Here is a 14,007-nt window from a genome sequence, read left to right as displayed (position 1 = left end):
TTTTCGGGACCCACGAGGGCACGAAGGCACGAGGGCACGGGACGCACGAGGCACGAAGGCACGACCCACGAGGGCACGGGACGCACGTAATTAATCACACTCCCACCCTTACAGTGCATTTTTTCAAATTTTAAACTCTTTTACCTTTAGTTTTAGAGCAAAAAAATCAAGATTTTCGAGCAAAAATTTGCATTTTTCCCTAACTTTGCTGAAATTTCTACCCATTCAGTGCATTTATCAAAAGTCCACCCTTACAGTTACAGTGTATTTCTGATATTTTGAAAAACATACCGTTAACCACCGCACATACCCGTCGGTCAATTTGCCTGACTGCCCCCCGGGTATTTGACAGGGCCCCAAAGAGCACGGTCCACTTTTCAGACTCCAGCAGCACGTCCTGCGACCTGTATAAATCATCGTCGATGATTCAAGATATATGGTGGGTGATTTACACCTGATATTATTTGTTTATGCCGTTTATGCTTACAAAAAAAGGGGGAAGCCGTCCCCCAAAACCCCTCTCCGATCGGGCAGGGCGCCGACGTACGGAAGCTGCCGAACATCGGTACCGGCAACAGCGAGCCATCATTTTGTCTAGTTTATTTCACTACTTTTGTTTAAATACTTTTTTTGTTTTTTCCGAAAAAAAAACAAAAAAAAAAAACAGCGAGCCATAATGGTAGCTTTTCTGCATGTTCGGTACACATTGGTACATTCGGTCCGCTGGCACACTGGAAAGTGATATATACTATCCGTAGATCTAACACGATTTTTTTTCCTATCCGTAATTCCGTTTTCAGGGGGTATTGGGTCATTAACAGTTAGGTAGGGTCAGCGTTGCTAGTAACGGCTTGTCACTGTGCCGGGTGCATACTCGGCGCCTTGGGCCCCGCAGGGTTGCTAGTAACGGCTCGAATTTCAGTCAGGTTAAAAAAGGGGTACTTTTACCCATATTATAATAACATTACCCCCGTCCTTTTTGTCATTCTATAAGTATTTCCAAATTTTGTCTTCGGCTGTGCGAGTGTGGCTCAACGGATAGCGTGTTGGCTTCCGAATCAGAAGGTCTTTCTTTAGTGGTGGTTCGAATCCGGCCCGGTGCGATGATTTGATTGGTCGAAGAATGATTGACAGGTATCAAACTTAGTCAGAAATGAGAAACTAAGTCTCAAACAGTCAGTAGAAGCAAAGATACAGAAGAAAGATAGGAAAGGAAAAGGAGTAGAAGGAGTGTTAGATATACGGATAGTAGTTATCACCTACCTGGCACACTACGCAAGGAGTCCCATATGCAACATATCGACATATGCAACAAAGTCTGCACATCAAAATCAGCCCTGGTGAGTTCTTTTAGTTCTTTTACAATTTTCTAATAGTTCTTATCTGATGTCTGAATTGATTTTAATCATTTGGAACCTTCACAACCTTTTCGAAAAATAGGAACTAATTAACCTAGGGTTTTTTTATCCAGAAATTTAATGACGAAAGCATCCACCGAAGAAGAGGGACTTCAAAATATCTGTTCTGAAGGCACGTTCCAGCTGGATATGGCAGTCTGTTCTTAGCGAACTAAAGAAAAAATTCTGCTGGAAAAAAGTGGTCTGTTCTACTGAAGATTGTGATTGAGACAAGCTGGAAAAATATAATCTGTTCTACTGAAGATTGAGACCAACTGGAAAAATATGATCTGTTCTTATGAAAAAATAGTTTGATATCCAAAAAATAAGGTGCCTAAGAATTTCCTATCTGCTCTGAGGGGATTTCAAAAAAGTCAAAAAATCTTTGAGATCTGTTCTTTTCCTTCTGAATGTGGAGGACCCTGCCGACGCACCGGACTGTCCGGTGTATTTGTCCGGTGGCAAAAAATCCTTTCGCTAAACCGGACGCAATAAGTCCGGTGTTGCATACAGGGAATTTTGAACGCCGGACATTTATGAAACAAAAAATTAAGAAACACTGGACGTACCGGACTGACGTACCGGACTGGTCATGTCCGGTGTTTTGATTGTCCGGTGGTAAAAATATCCTTCTCCAACACCGGACATCCGACTTCCTTAAGTCCGGTGTAGAAATTGTCCGGTGGTAAAAAAAATTCTCATTTGACACCGGACTTTCGCGTGTCCGGTGTTCGTTAAGTCCGGTGCGTCGGTAGGGTCCTGAATGTGGTTGCCTCGAGTGGCAGCTGAAAATTCTCCATCTGTTCTACAAAACATCTGGAAATTGTCAATCTGTTCGCATAGATATTTAAACTGTTAGCTGGAAATTAACACTGTTCTTAAAAGTCCTTCAATCTAGAGCTGGAATTTGCAATCTGTTCTTAAGATTTTGTCAGCCCTCCTGGTAGATAAGTACAGTTAACTTGCGTAAAATCAATCGCCTGGTAGTGTGGTATGGTAATTTCGTACCTGTTCTGAAAGTTTTTTTACCTCCTAGCTTGAAAAATATAACTGTTCTGAAGTAAAAACGCGGAACTGTTCTTAATTTCGGGGAAATCCTTCCAGCTGGCAAATCAGAACAGATATTTGCAAATTTTAGGTCGGTGGCTGCTTCTGTAATGACCCTACAGTTAGTCACACTATCGTCCTGCCAAAATGTGTATCAAAGATTAATGCTGCGAAAGCCCTATATCGTTTACTTGACTCTCAAGGAAAAAAATGCGCCGGGAGGGATTCATGAAAAAATAAGCCGGTGCTTTTTAATGAAATTAATATTTTCAAAAACTTTGAGAAATTGCCTAAAATTTGAGCCATAGATGAAAAAATTTGAGCCAAGCCAACCTTGAAAATTAATTTGAAGATCAACTTCCCAAGAAAAAGATCTACGGGGGAGGCAGAACCCACCTAGATCCGCGCACCGCCGGATAGGCTATTTCCCGGAAATTTTGCCGGGCCTCAAACAATGACCCATTAACATGTGCAGAAATATTTTTACTTTAGCGTATAAACAAGGCCTTAAAAATCGAAGCGCTGTCTCGGGAATTGAATGATAAAATTTGGTTGGTCGATATTTGGTTGCTGCCGCAATCTGTCATTTTGTCTCATTTTAAGTTTTCAAGTTTTAATTGATTGTCTTTGTATCTTGAACTTGATTCAGGTAACTCTCATCCTTGTTGTTGCAAATACATCCTGTAGATGACTGATGTTTTTTTTTCTGAAAGTTTGATTTCCTAGTGTGACTAACTGCCCTACCTTACTGTGTGTTAAGCCTGGAGATCCATGCTATGATTCCTTTATTTATAATCTGATGGCGAAATGAATAGCTTGGTAAGGGCTGATAATTTGAAAGTTTCAAATTTCCCACTAAAAAAACGTTGATAAGAATCTGCCAATCAAAACACATCTTTTTGCCGGTGGTCATTCTCACTTTTAGGTTTCGAAACAAAATTTTATAAATATACAACTTTTGCCTTCGGCAAGTGAATCCAGCAAGAAAATAGGCTATTTTGTTTTGAGTTTGAAAATGGACTCACTGGAAGTATTTATACATCAGATTTAAATACGAAGACGGGTTCTCCTGTCTAACTGTATGTTTTTCCAATGCCACAAATATTCCTCAGCCACACCGGAAACCTTTTGTCCTGTGTCAATATTTTGAACTTTTGGTGTTGAGATCTCAAGATTGTCCGGTGATCCATGACAAGTATCCTATTCCAACACACCGGACTTTGCGTGTCCGGTCTTTGTAAAGTCAGGTGCGTCGGCAGGGTCATGAAATTTAAAATAGCAAATTCACAAATTTTGAAAATTGCGGGTTATAAAAATAATAGTTAGCTACAGTGAAGAAAAAATTAGAAAAAATCCAAATCTTGTCCCCCAGGGACCAAAACCTAAATTTATCTGTAAAGGATTATATTTTGTGACTGATAAGGCGAGTATCAAAAATATGTTACGTTTAGGTCGCCCGACTGTTTATTTAGGAAAAATCCCGACAAAGGGAAAGTCAACAAAATCGTTGGCTTTTTTTTCTCAAAAGTGAGCAAGGGAGTTTAGATCTAAAGAAAAAGATAGACGATGTAACTTATAAAGGATTATAAAGGTTTTATAAAGGAATCATTCTGACTTGTGAGTAAAGCATTATATTTTGAAGCACTTTACGCCATTTCTCAAAGGTGACCCCTCATTTATTTTCTAATGCTTAGGGCTATCAGATGAGCCTACTTTTGTTTCTTCTGATTTAATTTTGAAAATTTGGCTGACTCCCCTACACATAGGATAGGTAAATATTCTCTCCTTGGTACTTCAAAAAATGTACTGCCAACTCATTTTTAGGTCATTTTGGACCTGAGTGCAACATATTTTTGATGGCCACCTAATAGTAGGGGGAAATTTGTTCGTTTTTTTGAGGTCGCTTGATTTTTTTAGTCAAAGCACTTGTTATACATTTTTGGAAAGCTAAGGGGTAGGGGAATCAAAATAACTTGGGTGCCAATTTTTTTTCGGACACTTTGGTGGCACCCAAGTTATTTTGATTCCCCTACCCCTTAGCTTTCCAAAAATGTATAACAAGTGTTTTGACTAAAAAAATCGAGCGATTTTACAAATCTCCCCCTACTATAAGGTCCAATTTTCAATAAGATTTGTTGTGACCAGGCTGCTAGGTATATAACATATAATATACGTTAATCTTGTTCCCGTCGCCCGGCCAACCTTGATAGTTAGCTGTTACTGAAAAATTAGCCAGAGATGGCTGGCCTGGGGGGGGGAGTACTAGGTTTGCAAGATGACGGGTATGTCCAAGCCGAGCTGAGCCAAAAGGTTGTGGCTTCTTCACAATTGCAAAAGACATAATCTGGACTTATTTCCTACTTTTCAGTCTCTAGTTCGTAGTTTTTCTGACTTTTTGGGACTTTGCAAGTTATTTTTTATGTTTTTCAACTGTTTGAATAATTTTCCAAAAGATTGCCATCGGTGGGACTCGAACCCACTAAATGCAAATTTCCGATGATTAGAAACCCAACGCTCTAACCACTGCGCCACAAATTCATACCAGAGAGCGTTTGTTATTGCTATTTATATTGCACAGACTACTGACTAGACTATAATAACAGAAAATCACAAAAAAGTGCTTGTTTCGAGCTCCAACCCTGACCCTAACTGATAATAGCCCAATTCCTAGCCAATCTAATACACAGCCACAGCCATACCCATAAAATATTTGTGTCGTTTGCTTTTTTGAAGAAGCCATCACCTAGCCAAAAATCGAAAATCAGCCCTTACATAGAGCATGTTCGTTTGCGTAGGGTAAGATGCCAAATTCAAAACCAATTTACGCAAATTTTTTTGAAAAATGACTCTAAAAGATTGACTAGCTTTATCTTTTTATTCCATGAAGCTTTCAAATAAAAAATATATTGACAATGAATGGGTAGAAATCCAAATATGAATTGCATAATGTGAGATCGGGTAACTTGCATCAGTTACCAATGACCTGGCTTAAATCATTGAAATACAAATTTAAATCAAAACAAAAATGGTAGAGTAGAGTTGCTAGCGAAGCTGCATAGTTCATTATTTTGTTTTGAAATTTTGCTTCTTTGATTGGTCAGTCATTTGATGGCTATGCAAGTTTCCCTCCACTGATGCAAGTTGCCCGACTTCATTGTAGCTTTTACCAAAAAATAGCACTTTAGGATCAGAAACAGTCAAAAACCAGCTTTTTCCAATTTGTTCCTTTTTTGTTTTGATCTGAAATTTTCAGGAGAGGTGGCCAACATGATTTCCTCGCTCATGTCAAGGTGGCGTGGAGTGGGGGTAACAGAATTAAAGTTTCCAAGTAAAATCTTAATTACCACCCAAAATAGTACCTTATGTACCCATATCTTTTTAATAAATAGTCCCAGCTTTAAGCCTCCTATAGTAAACCTTCCTATACCTTTTGTCCTTCAGAAAAACCAAAAACATTGGCCTTATTAATCGTTTGCTTTCAGTTCCTGTTGCCAGTTTTAATTCTGGTCTAAATTAAATGGTACCCCACTAAGTAGCCCGACTGGGGCCCCAATGGGGGTGCCCTACCTTTTAAAATCATTTATTGATAAAAGGATGGATATTTACATGTTAAAAGATAATAGATATAGGGTCCTCCAGGGTTCAGGTACCCCCACATAAAATTAGGTACCCCCAATCATTTTGGTCCCCCCAAATATATGAGATTTTTTGAGTAGCCCCCAAACATTTATTAAAAACTTAAAATGCGATATTTTGCTCTTTTTTGTAGAGGGGCAAGGAGAATTCTGACCGATTCAAGGTTCCTACAACATTTAATTTCTCAACGATTAAGCCTAAGAGCCTGACTGACATCAGGTTATAAAATACAAGATGGGTCTCCTGAATCCCCACAATTACCCTCCATGTTCATACCTGCTAACTTGAGGACTGAGATGTTCATTATGCAAGAAATTTTTATTTGAGCCACCTTCTCTAGAATAAATAAAAAGTATAAATTAAGGTTTAAACAGCTTGACAATACTGAATTACACGAATTTGGGTACCTTGGAAAGTACAGTAGTAGGCTTTTAGGATATTCTGACTGTTTTTCCTGAGAATTTCACTTTTAAGTTCTTAATTCATGATACATAGTGTCCTCCCCCCCCTGGATTCAGGGGGGGGATGGGTTTTGAGGTCAAAATGTTGTATCCCCTATACACTAAAGAATATTTTTTGAAGCCAGGATGGGGGAAAACGAGGGGGGGGGAATGGAAAATTTTCATTCTAGGCATGGGGAGGGGGGAGAAGAGACCCTGAAGGACACTATGCAGGATATTCATGATTCCAGAAAAGCACTGCAGAGGTAATAAAAGTGGCTAGATTCTCGCCCTTTCTTTAAATTTTATGGTCGGCCAAGTTGGCTAAGTTGACTGGTGGCTGGTAGGCTCTATAGTTGGCTGGTTGGCTAGCCAACTGTTCAAAATATTTCTTGTAGGGGTTACTCAATCGCTCCTAAAAGTGCTACTAAAGCCAGCCAAATTCCTTCAAATGAAGACATTTAGTGTAAATTATTTAAGACACTAACACTCTAAAGGCTTATGTACGATTTAGCTTCTCAGCCATCCATTTGAATAAAAGCATAGAAAATTAAGTTTTGGTTTTCATGGTTGTTTAGGTTTATTTGGGAGCATAACATTCTGCTTTCTCACTGGTTTTCTTTCTTGTAACCCAATTTATATGGTGGTCTTGCTGAGTGTTTCCTCTGTTGTTCAATAAGGCTTCGTGAATTGAAAAATCTCAGTTAAATCTTTTTTTCTTTGAGGATGTTTCATAAATTTCTATTTCAAAAGATTTGTCTAATTCTAGCTGTTCAGGTCTTTTTTTTCAGTTTTCCTAACCACGATCGCCTATAAAGATTAATCTACTTTTTCTATTCTGAGTTTTTTAAACCACAACATTCCTATCTTGGACAAAAAGAAAATCTCTATTACTATTTGATTTTATCATTTTTTATTTATACACTTTCATAAAACTTCTTTACTACATATATATTATATTAGCTGTCAAAACTTTTATCTTTATAATCTAAAGGTTTTTAGCATGATTTCTGTTCCATTCTTTCCGTTTCTGCTAAGTTTATTGCACCTTTAAAACATAAGTGAAACTATATAAAGGGATCATTACTTTAATTGTGGACTACTTGGGCTGTCAGTTATCAGTTTTCTAATTTTCTACTTTCTCGATTATTGTGTATTGACTTCTCAGTTCATTTTACCTTTCTTTTTTAGGGTTGAAGGCGAACTAATTACACAAAAATGAATTCGAATTGATAGAGGAAATGGTTTTTCAACAAAGGCGTTGGATAGTGTTTCTCCTGGTCATTTTAGGGCTGATCAGTCTTTGTCATGGCAAAAGAGAGCTCAGTCCAAGTTTATCCATGGTTTATGGTCCTGGACTGAATCTAGAAGTGGTGCTTCCAGTACGATATTTTTATGTACAAGCTGTTGACACAAAAGGCAAGAAGTAAGCCCCATTGTTCTAAGTCTGAGTGGTTCAGTCTCGGAAAGCAAACTTATTTATAAGTTTTGCTTCCGTGATATTTATCGGTTAGGATTTGCTATCTTCAACAACACTATGCCAAAATTTTAAGAGAATTGAAAGTAACAAAAAAATGATTTGAAAATTTGACATAGGTTTCTCTGTATTAGTTGTTGATGCATCCTTGTTCATCTCACTAAGGACATTTTCGCCCGAGGCTAACCGATTTTCTTTTATTCCTTCAGCTACACTCGTTCGATCGGCAACAAAGCATTGACAGTCAAAATACAAGCTGATCGTCAGCCACGTGTTTGGAAAGACGTTCTCGATCGAAATGACGGTTCCTATATTGTGCGCATGCGTTTCTATGAAACATATAAAAATGTGGAAATCTCAGTAATGTATAATGGAAAACATGTTGCAAAATCACCATATAAACTTAAAGGTACGGAAGCTCCTTAGTTCCGGCGGCTGGTTAATTTGTATTTTGCAGACCGTCCTGCAAAGTACCAAAAACTCATGGAACCGAATTTTCCCTGTTCACTGGTCTCTTATTTGACAAATTATCTTTCAGGAATAAATTTCACTCAAATCCAGTCAATGCATGATTTAAGTCAATTTAACATTCAGGTCTTTAAGATACCAACCAGACAGTTAGCTGAACCAAAATTTTAAGAAGCATTTCCGATTGTCCATCTCCCACTGGTCAAAGCACTTATCAATCTTAAGATTTTAAAGGGGGTCCTCGAACCTAGTAACCCTAGTAAAAATAGGAAGATGCTCGAAGGGTTTAGTCTTCTATTATTTTTTAGGTGATAACAGATAAGAAAAAGCAAGGTTTAATAGAAATCCTCTCGCATAGTTGAATAGTCTGAAAATTTTGCAAGATTTTGTTTTTCATTTTACGGAATGTTCAAAGTTCTTAGGTGAGACAATGGGATATCTGATACAGTAAGCAAACTTTCTTTCTTAAACTATTTTGTCCAGGATTCCGTAAAATTGAGCTAGATTCCTGTGTAAATTTCATTTTCCGTCTGGAAAACACTGATGTGTTTTCACACCTCAATGTCATAATGTCCCCCTTATTTTTCTACGCTTTCCTCCATCGTCGTACAAAATGCTCAAAAAGAAGATAGAACAGAAGGTAGCCTATAGTCAATCCATTTTCCTCATCTTTCTTTTCGATTCAGCTTCATTTCCTTCCTCCTTGTCAATACTGAATAAACAACCCGTTCAATCGATAGCACAATTGTAGAGAAGCCTACGGTAGTTATCAGGATGAAAAAATCCGTGAACAAATGACTCGGTTTGTATTCACTCGACTCTGTATGCTCTAAACAAGTTGTTTGTATCCATTTCTCATACATTGTTCTCAATGTTCCGTCTTCGTTGAGCTTACGAATCACATCCGAAACCATACCCTCGATACCAGAGTCATTTCGGACAGCTATACCGTAGTTTAGGTATGTCAAATGATCCGGGTAGGCCTCGATACGGCACTGTCCCTCAGTTTGTTTAGCGATAGTGACGTCCACCATTGGTGCTTCTGTCATAAAAGCTTGTAATTCTCTGAAACAAGGAATTTGAAAAAAAACTAAGATTAAAGTAAAAAGATGTTGAATATACATTCAGTCATCCCCTTTTTGAAAATATTTCAACCTCGTTGCTGAGTCAGGCTGAGTGTAAGTCTTTTTATAAGAACGTCCAAATTTCTCAAAGCCTAAGGACTTTTTGAATTTTAAGCTTTAAAATGTTCTTGAAGTGTTCTTGAAACTTTCTCATTTTCACCATTTTTGAAGTAATTTTCAAGAGTTTTAATATCCTCAGAGCCTTACGAAATGTTCTTAACTTGTTCTTAATATTCCAAGCCTCATGTCCTATATACAGTTGACTCTCGCTAATTCGAAATCGAACGAGGTATCCTTTTTTGTTCGAATTACAGGGAGATTCGAATTACAGAAAGTATAAGTTGGTATCTTCTTGATGGGGACTGGAAATAAGTTCGAATTATAGAAAGATTCGAATAGTAGAAGTTCGAATGAGAGTTTGCTGTGGTCTGTAAATATAACAACGCGCACTAAAACTGATTTGATACAAACTTACTCATTTAGAAGCTTTTTGATACCGACTTCAGTCGAATTAACACTGTATTTCCTCATGAAATAATAAATTGGCTTCAACTTTTCGTATCGTTTGAAATAATTTTCCGATGACGAATCTTTAGTGGCAGCAAACTTGAATTTCGATGTCGGGTTTTGCATCTGAAATATAAAAGATCCGTTAAGAACGTTTTGTATAAAATACCTTGCTAAGTTTGAGTATTGTCGGGACTTACTTTCTCAAAAAAAAATCAAAGCAAAATGTCTATTTATTATCGAATCGTCATTGCACTGAATTAATTCCTTAAAAACCATAGATTTATAAAGCCGGAATGGCTAGACGTGGTTAGGTAGGAAATCCTACCTAAGTCACGTGACATTAAAATATAATTTCAGCGCTTGACCAATCAGAAGCTTTGCGGGTTTTCGAAAACAATGGCAACAATATTTTTTCCGATATTCACTTTTTTTTGCATGTGATGGCTTAAGGGCTCTGACCATAGTCAAAAATCAGTATTTCAGTTTAGTGTCGATATTTTGGCTGAAGGTTCCTTTTAGGAACTAGCAAAAAACTGCGTTTACAGAATTGTGAAATATTAGTTCCTTCGTCAGATATTTAGTATCAAACTTTGTGTATCTAAAACCTCATCTTTTAAATCAAAACTCTCTATAAAGTATGCATCAAGCTAATTACGGCAGAATAATTACAAGCCAAGCCAAGCCTAGAGCAAAATGTTCATCGCTTACACATTGGATTTCGAAGTTAAACATTGTTCACCATTAATAAAAGTAAATTCCCATAATAGCAATGAATCATTTATTACTTTCATGATCATAAAATTAATCAATTTATGCAATGATGTCATTAAGAATAATTATAGTTTAAATCTAAAATTCTTAAAACCTTTTGCACAATTGAAGAATCATGTCATTTATTTTTAAATAGCTAAGTTTGAATGGGTAATTAACCTTTTTGTTTCAAAATTTCTTTACACTGTCCGCAAAGAATTGAACTATTTTAAATTTTGCGGAAAATTTTTCTAAAAAGATGTGTCAAAAGTTATGACTGTTTATTTAAGCAAAATCCAGATGAAAAATTGATGAAAAACCACTATTTTGAAGATTTCGAGACAAAGAAGCATTTACAAAAATTTTCCGCAACAATTTTTATTGTTCGGTAAAAGATACACAATCTACTGCGAAAATTTTTTCAAAATGTTTTTTCTTCGCCGAAACTAAGCTCTTCAAAGTTGAAATACGCTTCCTCGCAAAAGTCTTCATTTTCTTCTTCATCAATTTTTTTCAATGCAATTTTTGAATTTTCAAATTTAGGAATAGTTTGTCTAACAGAAAATGTATAACATGCCATAGTTTTGTTGGTTACATCAGTCAGAAAACACATTTTAAACACGGCAATTATGAAAAATTCACTATGGTCAGAGCCCTTAAAGCACGACATCAAGCAGTTCGGGCTTTATAAATCTGTTAAAAACGAGACCAAAAACTAAGCATTAGTTCATGTGTCATGGAGTTACGAAAAAAAGTCGTCCAATCCTAAACTTTTACAACAGTTTTTTTCCTTCTCCAATTTCTGCAGCATTTTAGTTAAAAACTTTAAATTACCTTTTCATCTTTAAGTCCTTTAAATTCTTGTACTAACTTGCCATCTACGATCCTATTGGCTGTAATGGTAGCAATTATGAATGTATTGACCACCAGAAAAGCCACTGCGAACAGTTGAGATATCAATTTTCCTGATTGGCTGATTGGTAGCTTACTACCAACTAAATCACGTTGACATAACAGTCCAGCCACGTACGATATACTCTCCAGGTATGCATAATATTTTCGTTGCTTCTGCACCTTGCGGTGTTTCCACCATAGCATGAAATTATCGATAAGGTACAGGTATACACCTCCAAACAGGAACGCCCCAGCAACGATGACTGAAAGAAGATTGGTTGATTATAGCATTCTGCTTTTAAATGTTGTCCTTGACAACCGTTAAAGGCTTTATTTTTACATAAGTGTTCCCGTTTCATATCAGACACATGTTTCACATCAGGACATTGTCTCCCTATTGTTATATTATGCTGATATGAGCAAAAAATTGATAATTAAGCAAACAATATCACTCTTATTTAAAAGCAAAAGCTTTAAAGACTGGTCTAAGATAAAAGATTTGATGAAGGTTTTAGTATAAGATTCAAGTAAAAACTAAAGGATTGATGCGTAATCCGTAAAGCTTTGATAGTAAAGTCATGTGTCTCTGGGCCATCAAGCCGATAGCATTGGGTAAATAGGGGTCTTGTCTTCCAAAAACACAATTTTCCTTATCTTATAGTCTTTACCTTTTGCTGTAAACTCGATCTGTGGTAAAAAGTTTAGACTGTGTTCGTATCTGGGTATTTTTTTCAACGTGTAAATACTGAGTCTAGCTTGCATGAATGGTGCTGTGAACTTGACGTATTTTCCTCTAACTTCTGTTATGGACAGTCCAGCCACAGCCATTGACGCCGTGCCAGATATCACATCGCCTAAAAACCAGTTTCAAGTTATGAACAAAGTTCTGATAGTAGTCTGACCTTAAGGATGCTTAAGCCCTTTCGATCGACAGGATGACGTGATTAGGTGCCAGATCCCTTGAGAGTGTTGACAAAAAGTAAAGTACCGCCCGATACACCTCTCCACCGTAATCGCGCGGTCAGGCGCGTGCCACTTAATTATTTGATTACCCCTCTAAACTCGATCCAATCCTTTTTTTACGCTTTTTTCTATTGTCTATAGATGCGAAAAAAGGACTGGTACGGTTTTAGTGGGATAAAGCGGACACAAAATGCCCGCGCGGCAATTGGCGGCTACGGTCGAAAAGGTGTATTATGTTGGAAATATTAAAGGTTTTAGATTCGCCTCGTGGCCATATATTCAATGATCAAATTATAACTTACCAATCATCCCATTGAACTGTTGTGTAATTTCGTTAAATGCGCCATATTTGTTATCTCGAACCGTGTACAGTCTCACTTTGATGTTTAAATGATGAACTAATTGTTGTATCAAATCCACCGCGTAACCATAGCAACAAGATTTCGTCCACATGGAGGTACCATTATGGATGGGAATCTCACACACCATCTTTTGACTGCTGCACAGATTCTCACCATCAAATGAATGGTGCATTAGGAAAGGCTCCTCAAGTATAGACACTATGTTCAATTGTTTCATTAACGACTTCATTGCGCCACCATTTATATTAATGTTGCGGAGATCGTTCTTAGAGACTAGTCTTTCCAGCTGCAAAAATAAAAGTTTTAAAACTAAACTAAGTAAAATAGGCACGACAATTCTTGAGCCACCCTTAAATTTTGTCCTTTTTTACGATTGACGCGGATGCAGGATAAAAATACCTGTAAGGTACTGGAGTGACATTCATACATTTTATACAGGACAAGAAATAACGAGCACTCATAGCGAGGGATATATTTAGCTGATATTCTGATGGCTTATTTGCTTAAGCGTGGGCTAAAGCTCTTAAATAGCGGGCCAATTTTCCAATGGAAAGGAATAATTGTCGGCCTTTGATGTGCCGCATGCCAAGTCGGGTTCAACTACCCTTTTGCGTAAGGCTGAAAAATACTTTGGTTAGACCCGACACCCGAAAACGTGGGCTATTCCCGCTGCAAAATGCATGGCGTGGTCTTGCAAAACTCCATTATTTAGACTACCAGATGTTAAAAATCTTCCCGACTTTCAGAGTTTTAGCGTGTCGGAAGAACTTCTACATCAAAAGCCAGATAAGAGCTATATTCACCTTAAATTTATTGTCTTGAAAACTTATTCTGTAGTTGGGTATGCCTCCAACTTTAACAATTGCAAAAACTATATCATCATCTTGTTCGCGCTCTTTGTTGAATGTTGTACCAGTGTTGCAAATTTGAAGACCTTTT

The 14,007-nt window shown here is 37.3% G+C and overlaps 2 protein-coding genes across 2 annotated transcripts in view; one reads left to right on the top strand and one right to left on the bottom strand.

The window, feature by feature from the left end:
* The first annotated feature begins 1,145 nt into the window (after positions 1 to 1,145).
* Positions 1,146 to 14,007, top strand: part of LOC136799505 (protein O-glucosyltransferase 2-like) — a 28,744-nt gene continuing 15,882 nt past the window's right edge. The window contains exons 1-3 of the mRNA XM_067056220.1: positions 1,146 to 1,340; positions 7,712 to 7,946; positions 8,207 to 8,406. Coding sequence (XP_066912321.1) covers positions 7,762 to 7,946; positions 8,207 to 8,406 — 385 coding nt within the window. The 5' untranslated portion in view covers positions 1,146 to 1,340; positions 7,712 to 7,761. The remainder of the gene's footprint in view (positions 1,341 to 7,711; positions 7,947 to 8,206; positions 8,407 to 14,007) is intronic.
* LOC136799506 (glutamate receptor ionotropic, NMDA 3A-like) lies at positions 8,904 to 13,491 on the bottom strand. Its single transcript, XM_067056221.1, has 5 exons — positions 13,009 to 13,491; positions 12,412 to 12,597; positions 11,684 to 12,006; positions 10,065 to 10,222; positions 8,904 to 9,530 (listed from the first exon to the last, which is right to left on the bottom strand). The coding sequence occupies exons 1-5, from the start codon at positions 13,295 to 13,297 to the stop codon at positions 9,131 to 9,133; spliced, it is 1,356 nt and encodes a 451-aa protein (XP_066912322.1). The 5' UTR covers positions 13,298 to 13,491; the 3' UTR covers positions 8,904 to 9,130.

The sequence above is a fragment of the Clytia hemisphaerica genome, unplaced genomic scaffold (assembly GCF_902728285.1).
Source record: "Clytia hemisphaerica strain Z4C2 unplaced genomic scaffold, Clytia hemisphaerica genome assembly, whole genome shotgun sequence".
NCBI classification, from domain to species: domain Eukaryota; kingdom Metazoa; phylum Cnidaria; class Hydrozoa; order Leptothecata; family Clytiidae; genus Clytia; species Clytia hemisphaerica.
This window is presented reverse-complemented; position numbering and strand designations above follow the sequence as displayed.